Genomic DNA, 13,684 nt, shown 5'->3' on the forward strand with positions numbered 1-13,684 from the left:
CTAAAGTTTGATAATATAATCTTAATAATTCTTTGGTGAAAATAATTTAAATTAATATTTTTATGCTCCTTAAAAGCGCCTAATCATGATGCAACCTAATTAAAAATCAAGTTAAAATAATTCATGATAATGGTATTTAAAAACTCTTTTAATGTTAGAAAATGTGAGATTAAATTGAAAAATCAAACCCATTTCACAAGCTAATAAAATATTAGTTCACTCTTCATATTGATCAAAAGAAAACTCTAAACTCATTGACCCCTTCATTATTTGTATCTGGTCTTCATATAATGCAAGAATCATCAAAGCTCTCTATCTCTCACTGCTCGCATAAAGTCATAAACATCTCAATCTCTGTCGCATCTCATTCTTCAGTTTGACTTTTTCTTTTTTTTATTTGTCTTTCGCTACAACCTTGACAATTGTTTGGAAATTATCACACTTTATGATGGTAACCAAGATGTTGCAAAATCATATATAAAAGTTCTGAACTCTTCAATTCAAACTCCTCTCGTGAATTCTCTGCGCGCATTCCCAAACTCTCTTACAGGTCAAAGCATATATCAACCTGTAATTTCTTGATGAGACTCACGCAAACATTTCCCTTTTCTAACTTTCTTCGTTCAAACCACCCTTAACCCTATTTCTTCCAAAAAGCAATTTCCTTCTCCTCGACTACGTGTTTGAAAGATTCTAAATTTTGAACATATTGACGCTTTTCATGTCCTCCAAACTTGTTCACTATAAAAGAGGAGCCAAGTCCCTATTCAACGCACAAAACTCAGGTTTCTGCTCTACACCGAGATCAAAACATAAAGAACCCAACTTTTTCACTTTTAGGTATATGTATAGCCCTTCTCTTAAATTTATGACATTAATGTATCAGCATGTCTCGTACGTGAATTTATTTTTCAAGTGTTTGTTGATTTTGCAGAGGAATGGAAATGCCAGCTCTAAGAATTGCGGGCATAGACCAGAGCGAGGAGGAAGGAGAGATGGCGTTGAGGATTTCAAGTAGTAGCTTTAAGCTTGAAAGGTTCGATGAGAAGAATCCAAGAGAAGAATCTAAATGTGAAGAGAGAAAGAAGAAGGTGAAAACTGAGAGGCTCCAAATTGCACTACTCTTGCTCAAATTTCTGGCTTCACAAGATTGTGGTTTGGAGGGGTAAGTTGATGTAGACTTATTTCTGCTGCGATCGATATGCTGCAGATACCTCATAACAGACAAGATATCACATTACTTTCACCCTTCATCGGGCCTTACTTTTCTTGATCAACTGATATATATAAGAAAACGATATCCAAAACAAAACACCCTTTAAGAAGATCATACTTGTCCCACACCAAAAAAAAAAAAAATGAAGATCATACAAATTAAAATGTTCGTTTGATTAGTCTAGGGTTTCCCTTCGGACTTAATTATAATTAACATACTACAAAGACGGCTGTAAAAAGTTTTAACAGCTCAAGTTTTGAATAGATTACGTACAAGTTAGCCAGTAAGAAGCATGAATCTGAGGGTTGATATTTTGAAATGTACATAAACGTGCAGGTGGAAAGCTTTATACTCATCAGGTGGGGATAGATGGGGAAGGACTAATAATGAATCACGAAGTGAGAAATCAAAATCAGCAGTTTGTAAGTGGGCACGAATAGGTAGAATGGCTGCAAAGGTATGAAACCTTTCGGAGCGACAAAAGTTGATGACCCTTTTCACGTTAATAATAATAATGTTTGCTTCACTTTAAATGTGTATTATATTGATTAATTGATTGATCAGCTTGTTGATGTCTTTGTTTTTCCTTAAAACTTGAATATCATTTCTTAAAAGGGCATATATATTGTTGACTTCTAACATTTCACCTTTTCAAGTTGACTAAAGATCTTATATATAATTACAGTATTTTTACTCCAATAATTATATAAAGACGAAGGAGCAATCGATTAATAACCTTTTTAATGGTGTGTTGGTAGGTGGGAAAAGGTTTGTCCAAGGATGACAAGGGCCAGAAGTTAGCTCTGAGACACTGGCTTGAAGTTGTAAGTTCACATGCCTTAACCTGAAACTGGTGTCTTTTTTTTTTGGCTTCTTCTACTATTTTTTCTTTTAAATTTTAGATTTCATTTCACTGAACCTGTTTTCTTATAAATTAAGATTAACTATACAAGTATTTTTCTTCCGTTCATTTATATATAAAATATAACAATTTAAAAATTATATTTTAAAATAAATTACAATAATTTTAGTACAGAAAATTTTTTGAACTCATCGGCTTCATCGATCTTATTGATCAAAGCTAGGATATTTCAAACAGATGGACAATGAATTACAAATTTTCATTCTCAAAATATATATGACAAATATACTTCTAAAACCGATTACTTGAAAGAAATCAATTTAGTTCTTTCACTTGTTAAATTCTCATGAAATCGACTGAATTGTTGATCTTTCACATATAATAGGATATTTATACTGTTGTGGCTGAAATAGCCATGCTAGTGTCTCGAAAGGCTTTATGGCACTATAAAGACTAAATTTTATTAAAGAGTCTTGTAGAATGTTAATTTCTGTAAAGTCATCAAAACATTTCTAATTTGTTATTATCGAACCATATGATTCTTCATTTCTCAAATAACAACTAAGCAGCTAGAGCAATCAGTCCCTGAGTGCACGGATTTTTCAAAAAATTTTACAAACACATCAGGACGAAATTGAGAAAACATGTTAGCTAAATTAAGAATTTACAGTAATTTTTAATTAAGAGTATGATTTACCAAAAATTTCACGTATACATGACAATGCAAAGTTTCAAGTTTCTTAACTTCTGTGTTTTTTTAAAAAAAAACTATTTTCCCAGATAGACACCCATCATCGTTATGGACACAACCTGCAGTTCTACTACAATGTTTGGGTTCGTAGCCAAAGTGCTCAACCATTTTTTCACTGGTAAATATCAATCGTTAATTAGAATAATCACAAGTTTTAGCAACCATATAGAGATATTTCTGCATCACTGTAATTGATTTTCTAATTTCTTGTTGCATTACAATGATTTGAAGGTTGGATGATGGAGATGGCAAAGATTTGGACCTGGAGAAGTGCCCAAGAAGTGAATTACAAAGACAGTGCATTCACTACTGCAAACCTGTAAGGAGTTTGCTACTACTCAATTAAGTTAGCATGAACATTTTTGGGGTATATTTAGTTTAATTAAGTTCAAGTGAGAAGTTTGATATAAGTGGTGTGTATGTGGATATATATCGCAGGAAGAGAGGAGAGCATATGAAGTGATAATAAGAAAAGGTAAGCTTGTGTACAGGAAAAGCAATGTTCCTGTACACACACCTGAGGGATCAAAGTGGATATTTGTACTCAGCACTTCCAGAACGTTGTACATTGCTGAGAAGAAGAAAGGCTTTTTTCATCACTCCAGTTTTCTTGCTGGTGGTGCCACCATTGCTTCTGGTAGACTGGTTGCTTCCCATGGAGTCCTTCATGTGCGTAACACATGAGTTTTTTTTTTTTTTAAATTTTTATCATGAACACAAATTCAAAAGTAGAGTCTAATCGCCAAAGACTAGCTTATTAGGAAGATAGCCCTTTGACTGATAAATGACACCATACTGACCTCTTACCAGGGAGAAGCCTTTCGTAAATAACTGAATATTATCAAACTCTCACGTTTATTATGAACATAAGTCCAGAGAATTTAGAGTTTAATCTCAAAAGACTAATCTATTAGAGGAGGGAGAGTTCCTTGACCTTGTGGGACTCATACGACGTTCTTCTTCACTTTTTAATATCACTTCATAGTACTGATGCTGATGTTCATATTTATGCAGGCTATATGGCCCTATAGTGGTCATTATTGCCCAACGGAGAAGCATTTTCAGGAATTCATTAACTTCTTGAAAAAGCATAAGGTGGACTTCACAAATGTGAAGGTAGCAAATTATACTACAATATTGTCCTGAACAAACTACACAAGGTTGCTCATATATAGTTTGCATCAAATTTGAATCATATTTCAATGCTACTGTTATTGTCTGAATGCAGACGTATGCAGTGGATGATGATGTGCCTCCATCAAAACCAGTTGTAGACGAGGAATTACAGGGTGATTGCAGAGTTGATGATAATAATGTTAATGGCAGTCATCAAAGGGAAGAAGCCATCATTGTGGAATCTTCTTCACAGGTGAAAGAGAAGAAGCCATTATTAGTAGTGTCAAGCAAAAGGACAGCTTGTGTTGGTCCAAGAATTAATGGTTATGGAAGAGACCATCATCGTCATCAACATCAGTACCCTATATCTATAAAAGTGCCACCAGTTGCAGAATTTGAAAACCTACATATATCAGCTAGAGTCAACGTTAGCCATGGAAAAGTATGCAGAAAAGCTTCCATACCTATACCTTCTCCTGCAAGTGTCGCCCCAAAACTCCATTTATCTTCGTCACCTGATCAGATTGTGCGTATGGAACATCCCGCTCCAAGGCTACGTGTTCCTGCAAATTAGGCCTAGATGCATGCACAAAACAAAATAGTATATATAAATGTGCTATTATTATTGTATCTATTTGGATATACGTGTAAAGAGCCCTCGGCGTCTGTTTTTTTTTTTTTTTTTTTTGGGGGGCGGGGCTACTCCTATACGCACACATCAGTTAATTCTCTTTTATTTTATTTATTTATTTATTGTATTATTTGTTGAAAGCAGATATCATCGATGTTATAAATAAAATATTCATAAGATTTTCATTTTTGTCGGCAGATTCTTTCTATCATTTGTTCACACTCATTATAATTAATGATTTCCATGGTTCTTTTTGGGTTTCATTCTTGTAATACACACAACAAGCATGTTTATGATTAAAAAAAAAGTTGAATTTCCAATCTCTCTCGCACACATATTATACTGAGCTCCAAAGTTGTTTATAAAATTATAAGTTTCCCATTTAAAACATAAATCATACCGTGTTGTATAACAAAAATTGTCTAAATTTTATCAATATTACAGAAAAACTACTGTTATTTTATGATATTCCAAAGGCAAATACCCTAGTCACTTTGAATGAACATAATTCTAGTGGGTCAAAACAATGGGAAAAAAATAAAGAAATAAATAATAAAAGGCTCTTATAAACAAAAAATGGGTCTTTGCATCATATGATAATTTACAACACCTCCAATAATGTGCGCGCACACAGAGACACACACACACACACACACAAATATATAGGGCCCAAGCTTCTGAGCAGCCGATCAATGAGTTGCTATTTGGAACCAAGGTACGAACTATTTTGGGCCACAATGTGAAACTTGCAAAAAAGAATCTAAGCCCACAATAAATAAGAAAACCTATTGTTGGGCTGGGCCTCGGTGAATAAATAGCTCCAAGAGAAACGACGTCGTCCGGGTGGGGGAGGGGCGCATCCTGACCTGGGAAGCGGGCTGGCGGTGCGGATACGGGCCAGCCCGCCGCGATGCGGGCCAAATGCGGTGCGGGCTGAAGTAGCCCGCACCTTGGCGGGCTGGCATTTTGCCAGCCCGAGCCCGCTAAGGCGGGTGGCGGGCCAGCCCGCCAGCCCGCCTAAATTTTTTTTTTTAAAATTTATTATATTAGTATGAGTTAAGCCTAATTTGAAATGTTGAAATTAGGCTCCGAGTTTTAAACTTGAGTAATGGATTCTAATAAAAAAAAAGAGAATTAATTTATAATATTAGAAGAAATTTAAGAAAAACTAACATATATATTTTTATAAATAATTAATTTAACTAGTTTTCTTATCCAAATTAATTAAGTAAATATTTTATGTGTGTGTATGTATGACTATATGAAAATCACATATTTATCTAATCTTATGAAGCCGTGCATACTAACGACAAATAGATATAAAAATAAAGAGATGGATAGTGCTCTTCATATGATATAACCATACATATATAGAAGTGCTTAATTAATTATATATATAATGATATAGATGAGGTAATGTCCATATGAAATTAATGGTCAAAATCATCTAACTATATTATATAATGTATTAAAAATCAGAAAAAGTAAAAAAAAAAAAAAAAAACGGGCTGGCGGGCTAGCCCGCGGCGGAGCAGGCCAAAAGCGGTGCGGGCTAAGTAACCCGCACCAGACGGCTGGGAACAATGGGAAACATCAACCCAAGCCCGCCTTTTTTGGGCGGGCTGGCGGGCTGGGCCCGCGAGCCCAGCCCGTATTAACCGGCTAGTGACGTCGACATTCGCATTGTCAAATCGGAGGGAGCGTGAGGAAAAGACCTCGCTCTCAGATATCCGTTACGGTTTATCGACCCGCTTTTCTGCAAAAAAAAACAAAGGGACAATTTAATTTCAAATTTCAAACAAATTTAAGACGCTCTCGTCTCTCAGCTTTGTCTCATGCTCGCCTTACTTAATAAGTAGAGACAGCCCTTCGCTCTGAATTCAGAAACCCCAGGAAAACTCGTAACCTCTGTAGCCCGTCTACATTCACATCACATTTTCAGGACTTGAATTATCTGATCTTCTCTGTCCTGCTCAAAGATAATCTTTACCAAATGGGTGCTTTCGGAAGATGGTTGAAATCCCTCATTTCTCATAAAAAGCCCTCCTCCAATGACCCTGTAAGTCCCTTAGCTACTTTCTTCATGTTCTGTCAGCTTGTTACTTCAGAGTGTGTTTTTATAACTGCTCTGCTTTTGGATTTGGATTTTAAAAGGGAAGGTTGGGGATAAGAGTAAGAAGAAGTGGAGGCTGTGGAGAAGCTCTTCAGAAGGTTTTGGATTTGGGTCCTCCACGAAAAGCATCAGAAGAAGCGCGAAGCTGCTTCAGAGAAGTCTGATTCATCTACGTTTGCGGTGGATGATACGCTTGCTTCTGCCATGGCTACTGTGGCAGTCCGAGCTGCTCCTAAAGATTTCATGCTAATCAAGCAGGAATGGTCTGCCATTCGGATTCAATCTGTGTTTCGAGGTTTCTTAGTAAGTGGGATGTTTTACCATACTTTAGCCAGACTATGCTTGTTGCTCTGCTCTCTTTTCAATTCCTTTCCCTCAACTTTTCAAGGATGAGTGTTTATAGTGTCTCACGTATGAACATTTTAGTAGCTGATCTAACTAAAGTTCATTATAATTAAGACCTCTTAATCTTAACACAGTCTTCACCTGTAAAAACTTCTTTCTTTTTTTTTTAAATTTTGTGTGTGGCTGTTGTAGAAATAGTAATAATTGTAGTGTGCCATAGTTTTTTTTAATAAATACATTATTGTGATTGCAGAATCACGTCAGATAGATTCACTAAACACATTACTTGTTTCTTTCGTTTCATTTTCTTTTTTTCCCCTCCAACTGCCATATGCCAGAAGCTAGTTATTCATTGGAAACCATTTATCACCATAGTTCAAATGATTGATGAATCACATCAAATAAATCACTAATGTTTTTCCATATCCTTGTTGGCTATAAACTTCTGCTAAACGTGTTCACAATACATGATGTAGGCTAGACGAGCTTTGAGGGCATTGAAGGCAGTGGTGAGGCTGCAAGCAATATTCAGAGGAAGGCGAGTGAGAAAGCAAGCAGCTATAACACTAAGGTGCATGCATGCTCTGGTTAAAGTTCAGGCACGTGTGAGGGCAATGAATGTAAGGATGTCTCCAGAAGGGAAGGCTGTTCAGAAATTATTAGATGATTACCGCAGGCAAGCTGAAGATCCTGTTAAGCAGGCTGAGGTATCATAATTTCAAGCTCTTCACAGTTTAGCAGATACTAAGGTCTATTTAACATGTAAATTCTGTCCCTGAAATTTCCAGGAAGGATGGTGTGACATTCCAGGAACTGTCGATGAAGTTAAAGCAAAGATACAAATGAAGCAAGAGGCGGTCATCAAAAGGGAGAGAGCAATGGCTTATTCTCTTTCTGCTCAGGTAAAGATCAGTCTCAGACTCAGGCGTAATCAAATCCTCAAGTAAGAGACAACATTTGCAACAAAAATCTTAAACTTCGTTCTAATTTTCTTTAATTTGAACAGGCACGAGTGGGTGGAAGTCCAAAAGCAAGAGGCACAAAGACAGTGAACAAGAGCTTGTTAGAGCAATGGATGACAGTGAAGCCATGGGAAAGCAGGTTGATGGACGGTGGTAACTATTATGACTCAACTGACATTATCACTCCATTGTCCAGGAAAAGCAATGATCTTGTTCAAGAACAAGGGTTGATCAAAGCAAGAAGGAATGGTGTGACCGAAATTATTTCCAGTAGGTCTCTTACAACAAGCCAATCGACTCTGACATCATCATCATCATCTTCAACCTCGAGTTCTGAAAGCTGCACTTTTGATGATAGCCCTGAATCATCAACTTCATACACATCCATATCACATTGTGTACCATTTAGCAGCAATACTCTTGCGGAGGAAACGAGGGAGGAAAAGACTTTTCATAGACCTAGCTATATGAATCTGACAGAGTCAACTAGGGCCAAACAAAGAGCTTGTCGTTACTTGAATATGAGTGGAGATTGTAGGAGCATTTGTTCTGGTTCTGATCCTTGTGTTAATTTGTGGAAAGGTGTTTGTGCAACACCTGAAAGGTTTTCTTACCAACAGAGAAACTTTGCGAGACAACAAAGGTTGGCTTAGTCTCAACCTTCCATAGATTTTATTTCAACAGCTTGTTGGGAGATACAAATGTAGAGAATGACTCATGGATAATGTAGATTACAAGTGGTTTTTCTACGAAAATGAAATAGTGTATTTTTCTTTTGCCATCGAAATAGTATAATTTAAATTCATGAATTTAAGAATGATGATGAATGATGCATCTTTTATATTTTTTAATAAAATAAACTAAAGTTTGCATAACACTGGTTAACTTTAAATAAGAGAATTTGTTCAGGGCCCAAAAAAAAAAAACAAGAAAGAGAATTTGTAAAATATCAAGCGGGGAATGTTCATCCCCAAACGACAGCTTTTGGGGAAGAGCCACGCACCTCCTTTTTTTTTTCTTTTTCTTTTTTAATTTAAATTTTTTTGGTTTTTATTAGTTTTTCTTAGGATTAATATAATCTTTGGTCTTTTGAGTTTATTCTCATTTTAGTTTTGGTTTTTCAAGTTTCAAATTATAGGTTTTAATCCTTCAAGCGTTGAAATAATCCAGATTTTTACCAGATTATAAGAACTAATGTTATAAATAAAAGAAACCTAAAGAGATTAAAACCAAAATGAAGACAAATTTAAAGAATCAAGAACTATATTAATGTCTTATTTTATTACTCACTATTTTAAATTAATTTTTAGCACATTAATATCCTGTAATATTCTTTTTAGTAGCATTTCTTCTATTTAATTAATACCACAGAATTTTTATTTATTTTAAAAATCTATATAAACATCCATTAAAAAATATTACATTGTTGCCAGTTAAATTATACATTACAAAAGGAATCTTATGTTTAGGACTGGATGAATACTATTGTCATTTTATTTTCACAAAATGTTTCTTATTAACAGAAATATTACCTAAAAGTCATCTAAACACTTTTATTTATAAAAAAAAAATTAATTTATATTTATAAATTTTTTATATTATTAAATTGATTAACCTTGACCATATTATAAAGTTAATTAATTTTATATTTCTAAATCATTATTACTGCAATGGTTTTTATTTTTGTTCATTTAAACTTACCTATTTATTAATCCTTTAAATATATATATTGACCAAAAAAGACATCATTCAAGCACACTCACATGATTATTTAAACTTACTTCTTTATTAATCCTTTAAATATATATATGTTGACAAAAAAAAACATCATTGGAGCACACTCACATTATTATAAACAAATTTTTATTTAGCACACTAATATCCTGTAATATTTTCTGGAAAAATGGCAAAAAGAAACTTTTAAAATAAAAAAATTACAAATAGGGACTTATGACAACATTAATATAGGTTTTGACAAACATTTTTTGTAAACGGGTTTTTGTATGGAATTTTTCTATTTTGACCGTTTATTTTACCATTTTCCTTTTTTTTTAAGTAGCATTTCTTCTGGTTAACTAATGCCAAAGAAATTTTTTATTTATTTTAATAATTTATATAAACATCCATTGAAAAAAGTATTACATTGTTGCCAGTTAAATTGTACTTGACATTTTATTTTAACAAAAAAGTTTCTTGTTAACAGAAATATTACTTAAAAATCATCTGAACACTTCTATTTATCAAGAAAATTTAATTTATATTTACAAAATTTTATATTATTAAATTGATTAACCTTGACCATATTATAAAGTTAATTACTTTTTTATTTCTAAATTATTATTATTGCAATAATTTTTACTTTTGTTTATTTAAACTTATTTATTAATCCTTTAAATATACATATTGACAAAAAAAGAAGACACCATTTAAGCACGCTCACATGATTATAAAATAAAATATTTTTTCTTGCTCTGCAACTTTTTTTTTGATAAAATTTTTGCAAAGATAAAGTAAGAATTTAGCATGGGGAGGGAAAAATTAGTAAATAAAATTTATTTTAATATGATTTTTAATTAAATGATATACTTTAGAATCTGTCTTGACAATGTTATTGTTTAGATAAAAATGTTTATTTTTACAATAGAGAAAATATTTATATTATTCAGAGAAAAAATTGCAGTTCATTTATTGTTTTCACCTATGAGTGACTGGCAAATGAGAGCAATAAAGTACAAATCTTTTTTTGTTTGCCAGCCTATTAAGTACAAATCTATAATTTAACACTCTCAGATATTAATATATAACCTTTTTTTTTTCATGGGTTTGTGTAGCGGGCCGGCCAAGTCTCAGCGTTCTTCGGGTGTTATTTTTGCATTCCAACGGCTACTTTTCCACCTCGGTCGAATTTTACCGTTCATAAGTGCAACCTTTTCAGTTCCGTCTATTCGGAGCACAGAGACAACTGATTCGGTCGCTTCCAAAGCCTCCAAGAGAAGTAGAGGTATTCTTCTGCTGTCTCCTTAGGCTTTCTTCTTTTTTGTGTTTAGATTGTTGATGTTGTTCCGAAACAAAGCTTTTACCCAAGCATTTTATGTGGATGTCGTCTGGCTATTTGTTTTCCATGTCTTTTTCCGCAGTTAATTGTTGCCCGATGCCCGATGCCCGATTAGATGAACGCAGTTTCTTTACTTCCTAGGCCTAAGGTTTCCTCTCCTCTATGCTATGGAAGTTTTGTGTCCCTGTTTTTTTATGCTTAAATTATGTCATGCTTTGAACGCAAATTTCATTTATTAAGATATTTATGAAGTGAGATCTTCATACTCCAGTATCGAATAAGAAACGTATATCCGTCTTCTTCTTGAATTAATACTGATCTATCTTGTACAGATTGCTCTCCCCTCTTCCCGACGTGAGAATCTCGGAGGACTCTGTTGGAGAGAGCACTGATTGATTTTCAGAAAGGGCGTTCTCCAAGGAAGCGCGGAACCCGAATTGTGGGTCAGAGGTATTGTGTCTTTCCTTTTGCTTTCTTCTTTTATTGTGTTTAGATTGTCTCTTGCCGGTGCTCCTGGTCAGATCTCTTATCCAAAAGTTAGAGCCTGGTTTTTGAATGTCTTGCCATAAAGTATTCATTCATAATTGCTTCTCGATGGTTTATTTTCAATTATTTTTTGTGAGTTGGATGAAATCTTGTTTTGTCGCTAATATGCATATGGTGCGATACTCCAGGTTAATCAACTGGAAGATCTATGGCTTCTTGGATGGCATCTTCAACTCATTTAATTTCCTGATTTCTCACTCGGTTTAATTGTGTAGCTTTCCTGATGCCTGATTTGATGAACGCAGTTTCTTTACTAAATAGAATCCTTAGCCTATGAGTTCCCTTTATCTAATATGCAAAGTTCCGCCTCCTTGTATCTTGATGCTTCAGTCGGACTCATCTACGTTTTTGGATATGATTGTTAACTAGACGATCCTATGGCTCCTCCACTGGAATGAAATCTTCATTCTCATTTAATTTCCAGATTTGCTGTGCAATTTGATTGTGCGGCTTTCCTGATGCCTAATTTGATGAACACAGTTTTTTTCACTGAAGAGAACCCTCAGCTTATGACTTCCCTTCCTCTCATATGCAAAGTTTTGCATCCTTGTCTTTTTATGCTTTAGTCTGGTTCATCTACGTTTGTGGTGGATGATGCATTTGCTTGTGCCATGACTACTGTGGCGGTCCGAGCTGCTCCTAAATTAGATTTGAGGTTGATCAAGCAAGAACGGTCTGCTATTCGCATGCAATCTTTGTTATGATGTTTCTTAGTAAGTGGGATTTTCGCTGCTCGGCCAATTTTACCATGCTTCAGCCATGTTCTGCATGTCGCTCTGCTTTCCAAATCGTTTACCTGAAGATTTTAAAGGATTTGAGTGTTTATGAGCATCTCATTTATGAACTTTTTTACCATACTTTAAGCCATACTATGCTTGTCTTTCTGCTTTTCAAATCTTTCATCTCAATTTTTTATAAGGGTTTTAGTAACTGATCCAACTTGTTACATTATACTTGAGGCCTCTTAATGTTAGCACAGTCTTCACCTGTAAAAATTGATCTTTCTGTGCCTTTTGTAGAAATCTTAATTACAGTGTGCTATTGTTTTATTAACTTGAGATAAATTATGCCGAATGTGTCCAGACCTATGTGCTGCTTTCTGACATGCTATTGGTAGGTGGCGGGTTATAACAAGAGGGTTTCAAGGAATCTTGATATGCATTTTGAGAGTAAATACTTTACATGGATTTACAGAGAGATAGAACAGAAAATAAAAGTGGGATACAAAAAAAGTGGTTGCAAATATATTTTGTTTCTTTTATTTCGCCAAATACATTATTTTTTACTGCAAAAAATCGCAATCTAGGTTTCGTATAGTGGCATGCTTATCAAGCCTCCGTTTTTCATGTGCTTGCATCTTTTCCACTGATCTCATTTCTCCTTTTTCCCCCCACTGCCATATGCCACCAATCACTTAGACATTGGAAACTAATTATCGCCATATTTGTTCCAATATTTAAAGAATCCCATTAAATAGAGTCACTAATGATTTTCTTATCCATGTTCATAATAAAATTGTGAACGTGTTCAAAATTTTTAAGGCAGTGGTGAGGCTACAAGCAATAGTCAGAGGGAGGGAAGTGATTCTACAAGCAGCCATAACACTAAGGGTGCATGGACGTGTGAGGGCACTGAGAGGATGTCTCCAAAAGGGAAGGCTATTGAGAAATTGTTGGATGATTATTGCAGACAAGCTGCTGATCCTGTTAAGCCAACTTTAGGTATCATCTTTTCTAGCTCTTCACAGTTTTAGCAGAATAGATACTAAGATGTTGAGATGTAAAATTTTGCACCTGCAATTTCCAGGAAGGATGGTGTACATGTGACATTCCAGGAACTGTGGGTGACGTTAAACACAGATACAAATGAAGCATCAAGAGGGAGAGGTCAATGGCTTATCAGCTAATTTATTTTGAGAGATTAGACAGGTGTACATGCAAAATTCTGTACCTGCAATTTCCAGGAAGGATGGTGTACATGTAACAATGGCTTATTCTGTCAGCTTAGGTAATTTATTTTAAATGATCAGACTGGTATACATGTGAAATTCTTTCATGTTGAGTGTTGCTAGACCTAATCATATTTGC

General features: G+C 34.6%; 2 protein-coding genes and 1 long non-coding RNA gene across 4 annotated transcripts; all 3 read left to right on the forward strand.

Moving 5' to 3' along the window:
• The first annotated feature begins 938 nt into the window (after window positions 1-938).
• LOC114762142 (IQ domain-containing protein IQM1-like) lies at window positions 939-4,519 on the forward strand. Its single transcript, XM_028951599.1, has 8 exons — window positions 939-1,165; window positions 1,553-1,673; window positions 1,975-2,040; window positions 2,859-2,947; window positions 3,061-3,148; window positions 3,268-3,498; window positions 3,844-3,945; window positions 4,058-4,519. The coding sequence occupies exons 1-8, from the start codon at window positions 939-941 to the stop codon at window positions 4,517-4,519; spliced, it is 1,386 nt and encodes a 461-aa protein (XP_028807432.1).
• Window positions 4,520-6,569: 2,050 nt separating this feature from the next.
• LOC114762143 (protein IQ-DOMAIN 1-like) lies at window positions 6,570-8,810 on the forward strand. The gene is made up of 5 exons (XM_028951601.1): window positions 6,570-6,635; window positions 6,816-6,992; window positions 7,511-7,741; window positions 7,823-7,936; window positions 8,041-8,810. The coding sequence occupies exons 1-5, from the start codon at window positions 6,570-6,572 to the stop codon at window positions 8,647-8,649; spliced, it is 1,197 nt and encodes a 398-aa protein (XP_028807434.1). The 3' UTR covers window positions 8,650-8,810.
• A 2,338-nt stretch (window positions 8,811-11,148) lies between these two features.
• Window positions 11,149-13,243, forward strand: LOC114762106 (uncharacterized). 2 transcript variants are annotated; one of them, XR_003742226.1, is made up of 3 exons: window positions 11,149-11,199; window positions 11,384-11,501; window positions 13,139-13,243. It is a non-coding gene; the product is annotated as an uncharacterized LOC114762106 (long non-coding RNA). The 2 variants fall into 2 exon arrangements; XR_003742225.1 differs by having other exon boundaries at window positions 13,143-13,243.
• The last annotated feature ends 441 nt before the right edge of the window (window positions 13,244-13,684 follow it).

Source organism: Neltuma alba, unplaced genomic scaffold (assembly GCF_004799145.2).
Source record: "Neltuma alba isolate B1F8T4 unplaced genomic scaffold, ASM479914v2 tig00011195_pilon, whole genome shotgun sequence".
NCBI lineage: Eukaryota > Viridiplantae > Streptophyta > Magnoliopsida > Fabales > Fabaceae > Neltuma > Neltuma alba.